Raw genomic sequence first — 6,363 nt, 5'->3', positions numbered from 1 at the left:
GACAGAGCTGGTTAGGCCCATACATTCAGCAACAGGTAGACCCAGGGCAAAACCCTATTTGAACCTGCACTCAGAAAACATGGCAGAGAACAGGGGAAGCCCAGAGTTTTGAGTTGCACAGGCGGAGCAAGTTACAGGGATAATCATGCCAACAACACTAATGAGTTGCCAAGAGTAATTAATGACATAAAGTCATTTTCTGTCCCTTCTCCCTCATCCTCTCCTTGAACAGGGGCTGTTTCCCTTGTGTAGGGCCAGCACAGGCCCAGCTCCCCCCCAGCTTCTGGAAGAGCATCTGGAACCTGCCTTGCTGTCTGAGGCAGAGGTGGCTAAGGGGCCTCTAGCTACTGTCCCTGTGGTTTCACAGAGCCATGTTGCCAAAGTAGAAGAGCCATGATGCCAGACTAGAAGAGACTTGCCCATCATCTCAATGAACTCCATATTTGACAGATAAAGAACCTAGGGGTCAGAGAGGCTTAAGGGATACAGGGCTCATCACATGCTGAGACAGGGCTAGTACCCAGGACACTTTGAAATTCTCCTCTGGCCTTCTTACTCCAGAGTCTTCCCACTGCCCTGGCCGGGGTGAGGAGAGGGTCTGCCATGCAGATTAGCCTCCATTCTCTGTAGACACTGGCTCTGGGGAAAAGCCCCGACCTCCATGGCAGGAGGCCTATGAGGTGCTAGCAGGATCAGGCTGAAGCCCATGAGGAAGTGTCTCTGCTGGGGGCTGCCTCTTTTTAGAGTTCCCTGAGCCCTGGAAGGCAGGCAGGCAGGCTGGGGGGAGAGTGGGCTCCCCTTGCTGGGTGGTGAGTCCCTCCTAGCATGGCTTGGGTCAAACTCACAGTTCCACATTCTGGGAGGTGTGCACGTCCATGGGTGGGCCGGGGGTGGCGGGCAGAGACTGAGGAAGTGGCTGGCTAATTAGCTGTGTATCCATTCCTGCAGAATCTCTGCCATTTCCTCTTACATCCTCAGCTTGTCAAGCCCAGTGAGTCAGCGTCTTTCTCCTGCCATGGGCCTAGGGCAGGGCCAAGCCCTCTCTACTCTCTGGGTGTCAGTGGGTGGTGCTGGCATGTGTGGTGATTATTGTGGGCCCTCTCATCTCTATCAATTAGAAAACTTTCCTCAGAAGATACTACAGTGTCTGGGAGGAAGGCAGGGCACAGTACAAGGTCCATTTTACAGATGAGGAAACTGAGGCTCAGAGAGGCCCAATGGCTCATCTAATCCTGCAGCTCCTAAGCCTCATGCTCTTCCCATGCTACTAATGGTCCTCCTGATTTAAGATTTCCTCAGCCCCTTTGAAGCAATTATCCCACACCAGTTCACGAAACGCAGGGGTGGGGGCAGCTGCCAAGGGTAAAAAATTGGAACTGGCACAGAAAGGACAGTGACAGCCTCTTCTCTAATAGAGGCCTACTCGCCCCAGGTTTCCTGCCACTTCCCTGGCAGAGTCCCTGGTGCAGGGATGAAGGGAGGACAGACACATATCCATAGCTCAGAGGGCCCCACAGCCTATAGAACTGAGGAGGGGAGCCTCAGCCTTATTTAGTCTAATTGACCTGGCTCTTTAGATGCAGAACCTCAGCTGGATTCAGAAGAATGGGGCTTCTAAATGGGAATCCCCCTGTGGACGGATGGGCACTAGCTTAGGCAGACAGAAATGGTCTCTAAGAGATGACTGACAGAAGGTACTGATGAGGAGGTAAGAAAATAGCCACAGAAAGAGAAGCAGCCACTTCATAGGGAGGCCTCTCTTTCAAGACCCAGGCACCCAAGACCACAGGGCTAACCTGATTAATGGCAGACTCATTGCAGGCTTCCAAAACCTGCTGAGTGGGCAGAGAGGAAAGCTGGCCTGCTGCCCCAGCACAGCAGACAGCACGCGCTCACACGCACTTCCTTATCCCAGGAACCCAGGGAGGGAAACGTCATGTTCTTTTATAGGCCAACAAACTGCTACCACAGGCTCTCAGTCTGAACCTTGAGCGGCCTCCAGGTCCAGGAGGAGGACATGTAGAATGATGATAGCAGGATCTCCTGGGCCAAGAGGCTTGCTGCCCAGTCCTAGAGGGAGAGTACCCTGGGCCCTGGCAGGGAGATACTGCTTCCAGGATTACAACTTCCCGGACACAGGCTTGTCTGTCCCTGTCTGGGAATATGTGAGAGGACATCCCCAAGGAGGAGGAACATAGGTGTACCACAGTTGTCAAAGAATAGGATTGGACTAAAGTCCTGAGGCCTGAGTTCTAGGTCCCATTCTGACACCAACCAGTTGAATCACAAAAAGTCTCTTGAAGCCTTCCCTATATAAATGGTAGAGACTATGTTTCTAGAATGTCTAAACATCCCCCAAATGACTAGCGAAGTATCCTGTCTCATCTTCCATGGGTGGTCAACAGCATGCATTTTTGAGCCAGATCATGTTGGTGTAACTATAAACTCTGCAAGTAATTTAATCTTTTTGTGCCTCAGTTTCCCTCTCCAGGGGTCATGAGTATATCTGCCTGATTGGGAGGTTATGAGAATTCTCTGAGTTCACACGTGAATGGCAGCCAGAGTAGGGCCTGGCGCATGGTAGGCAGGTGCTCTGTGTATTAGCTGGTTACATTGCTGAGCACATGTCCGTCTGTACCTGGCAAAAATTCCAGGTCAGATTTTGAATATAAACTTCATTCAAGGTGTACAAGGCTGCTTTCCCATGTTCTCTGAAAGTGTCCTTCTCATGGTTGGGCCTTAAAACACTGTTCAGGCTCCAATTCTGGGGTTCATTGGGGTAGGAGGGTTCTGAGTGGCCCCATACCCACTATAAGGCAGAGGACAGGACCAAAGATTAGGTCTCCCACCTGGGAGCCTTTTTCATGACTCCCAGGCAGCCTCCAAGGGCAATGCCTCCTGGGGTTGAAGTTTTCCTGGCTTCTTACCTGAGCTGTTTAAGGAAGGAGCTGAATCAGCGCAGTTTACCCCACTAGTAACTGGCAATCTGGACTCTCCTTAGGGACGGCAGCTCTGGCAAACATAGCTGCTCTGTAAGCACCTGACCAAGGCCTTGCCTGGTGTGACAGACAGAATGAAAGACTTGTTCTGCTGTGCCAGATCCTAAGATGGGAGCCCTCCGTTCTTCACAAGACACAGTTGACCAAAGGTGAATTGGAGAAATAGGTGGGCTCCACTCAGGGTTCCACTGCCTCTTCCCTCTGTCTGGGGAAGGGAGGATACTGTGGCTGCCATGTTTACACATCTGGTTCCTCCACTTCAGATTCTAAACATCTCAAAGGAAGGGACCTGGCCAATATAGTGGCTCACACCTGTAATCCTGGCACTCTGAGAGGCCTAAGGCAGGAGGATCAGTTGAGGTCAGGAGTTCAAGAACAACCTGAACAAAATGAGATCCTGCCTCTGCTAAAAACAGAAAAATTAGCCGGTATGGCAGTATGCACCTGTAGTCCCAGCCTATTTGGAAGGCTGAGGCAGGAGGATCACTTGAATCCAGAGTTTGAGGTTACTGTGAGCTAGGCTGATGCCATGGCACTCTAACCTGGGGTAAGAGAATGAGATTCTGTAAAAAAAAAAAAGGGGGGGGGAAGGACTTTCTCTTGTTCACTTCTTTTTTATTTTATTTTATTTATTTTATTTATTTTTTGCAGTTTTTGGCCGGGGCTGGGTTTGAAGCTGCCTCCTCCAGTATATGGGGATGCTGCCCTCTTATTCACTTCTGTCCCCTTCCTTCATACATGTACATGTCTGATGAATTAAACTGAATGCTTCTTTCTCAGACCTCCCTGCTGAGGCCCCTCTCACATCATGATGGAGAGTGCTAAATATAAATCTTGTGGACATAAATCCTCAGAAACGAGTAATAAATGACCACTCCCCTCAAAAGTTTCCCAGTTTCTCAACTGTGGTGCCTGACAGAAAACCCAGGGATCTGAATCTTCTGTTGAAGTCACTGCACTGACTCTGCCTTGCTCTGGAGCAGAGGTTCTCAACCTGTGCGTCGTGACCCACAGGAACTATATTAAAGGGTTGAGACATTAGGAAGGTTGAGAACCACTGCATCTGAAGCCTGCCAGGGCCTAGGTGGAAGTGAGGTCTAATTGGGAGATGGCCACTGCCTGCTGTTGTCCATGTGTACCTTGGAATCACACCAGAGTCAGGCTCTGGGCACTGGAGCTGTTAGAAAGTGAACAGAGGCTCGGCGTCTGTGGCTCAAGTGGCTAAGGCGCCAGCCACATACACCTAAGGTGGCAGGTTCGAATCCCCAGCCCGGGCCCGCCAAACAACAATGACGGCTGCAACCAAAAAATGGCCAGGTGTTGTGGCGGGCGCCTGTGGTCCCAGCTACTTGGGAGGCTGAGACAGGAGACTCGATTGAGCCTAGGAGTTGGAGGTTACTGTGAGCTGTGATGCCACAGCACTCTACCCAGGGGGATAGCTTGAGGCTCCATCTCAAAAAAAAAAAAAAAAAAAAAAAAGAAAGTGAACAGAAGGTCCTGCCCTGAGGTAGGGGCAGAGAAAGAGGCAAAGCTGCCACTAGGAGCCCGCAGCTCTGCCCATGACAGAGAGGAAGCTATGCTCCATCCCTCAGCCTTATGACTGCCCTGGGGACTGTCCTTACCATCTCACTCCCATACCTTAAGGCTAAAATGCCCACCAGTCCTCCCTGTCTGGGTTAATGATCCTTCTTTTCTCCCCTCCCAGCCAGAAACCAGGAGTGGTCCTTGTCTCTTGACCCTGTCTGTGGTGGGTCAGGCCTTGTTGCTTCATTCTGCATCAGGTCTCTGCCACCTGTCCCTTCCTCATTACCACCTCCCAGTTCCCCTCTAGGGGAACTGCTGTGCAGCAGCAGCCTTGAAGCAGTTTTCCCTACACTAAGACACTTCCTGTGGATCACCAGATTAATCACCTTGCATTTTTCTTTTTCAATCCTATCACTTTCATCAGGGCATCCCCCAGCTCAAAAGCACTTCTCTGATCATGAGACAAAATCCAGCCTAGGCATTTGGTGCTGGTTACAATCGACTTCGATCTGGACTTTCGGTTCCCGTGTTCAGTCTCCCCCACTTAGAAATCCCACCTAAACTTTAAGGTATGCTCTAACCCCTCCTCCATGACAGACCCATAGGGCATCCTCTTCTCTACCTTATACCCTTTTCACGCTCACTGATCACCACTACTGTAGCTCATGTGCACAGAACAGGGGCCTCCCTCGCTGACTCTCAGCTCCTGGAGGAGGGTGCTCAGGTTCTGACGCCGGGACTGGAAGAGCGGAGGACAGGAACTTGTCCAACTCTCCGTTTAAGGATGAGGAAACTGAGGCGCCGAGACAGAGGGGTGACAGCAAATCAATGTCTAGGCTCACATCCCTCAGCCTGGGGTACGGCCCTACTCCACATTTCCCAGACCTCGCAGGCCTTGGGTGGTCATAAAGCACGCAAACCGACCGGAGCGAGTGAGAGAGCCGGTGAAGTCAGGAAAGCAAAGCGGAGAAGAGGGGTGACGGAGAAGGTGCGCGAGGTCGCCAGCTCCCGCAGGCCCAGCAGAGCCTCCTCCCGGCCAGGCCCAGACTCACTTTGCTGAGAGCGTGTTGATGGAGCCAGTGACCAGCATGAGCCCGGCCAGGAACAACTGGTACTTGGTCCAGGCCATGACAGCGGGGGCAGGCACTCCTTTGAGCTTGCAGGTACCAACCCGGTCACCCGGGTGTCGGACTTGAGCGCTTCCGGGCCGGGTGTCACGTGACCCACACTGGCCCCGCCCTCCGGAGTGTGCCTGGATTTAAAGAGGTTGAGCGGACCGTATCAGAGACAATCCCCGAGGTGGAAACCGCGGAAATCTCCTTTCTATAGGGTCCTCAGGAAACTCCGGGAAGGCCTGGGAGGTGTTCCTAGGGAACACAGCCTGCTGAGTTGCTCACATGTTCCGGCAAAGTGGCATAGAAATTTAGTTCCTGCTGCCAACGAGACCGTTTTGTAACAGAGAATGGCCCGAAAAAGGGTAAAAATGTATTCTGTCTCTTTAAAATCCCTTCACCCTTTTGGAAAACTAAAACCTGCATCCCTGCCTCAGGCCAGTTGTCGGGAGGGGTTGGGGAGTGTCCTTTGTTCGTTGTACCTCAGCAGATGGCTCTACTGGAATTGTCTCTGCAGAGGTCCGCAAAGGTATAGGTCTTCGGATGTCCTGGAAGGGGGAGCTTCTTCGCCCAAGATTGTCTTCTTCCATCAGGACCATCAACAATAGTTAAGACAGCCTGAAGCTGAAACTTCCCCTTTAAAAGCAATGTATGTGCTAATGCCGCGATCCTTTAATACAGTACTTGTGGGTTGCAGCCCACAGATTTGAGAACCGCTGGTAGAAGAC

At 51.7% G+C, this 6,363-nt stretch overlaps 1 protein-coding gene across 1 annotated transcript in view; it reads right to left on the bottom strand.

Annotated features, from left to right (window-relative positions):
* The window catches only part of SLC35F6 (solute carrier family 35 member F6), a 16,685-nt gene extending 10,959 nt beyond the window's left edge, over positions 1-5,726 (bottom strand). Inside the window, exon 1 of the mRNA XM_012803788.2 lies at positions 5,576-5,726. Coding sequence (XP_012659242.1) covers positions 5,576-5,652 — 77 coding nt within the window. The 5' untranslated portion in view covers positions 5,653-5,726. The remainder of the gene's footprint in view (positions 1-5,575) is intronic.
* Between the last annotated feature and the right edge of the window lie 637 nt (positions 5,727-6,363).

The sequence above is a fragment of the Otolemur garnettii genome, unplaced genomic scaffold, assembly GCF_000181295.1.
Source record: "Otolemur garnettii isolate 467f Iridium unplaced genomic scaffold, OtoGar3 scaffold00022, whole genome shotgun sequence".
Lineage (NCBI taxonomy): Eukaryota > Metazoa > Chordata > Mammalia > Primates > Galagidae > Otolemur > Otolemur garnettii.
Note: the sequence above shows the minus strand (reverse complement) of the source record. Positions and strands in the feature narration are given on the sequence as shown.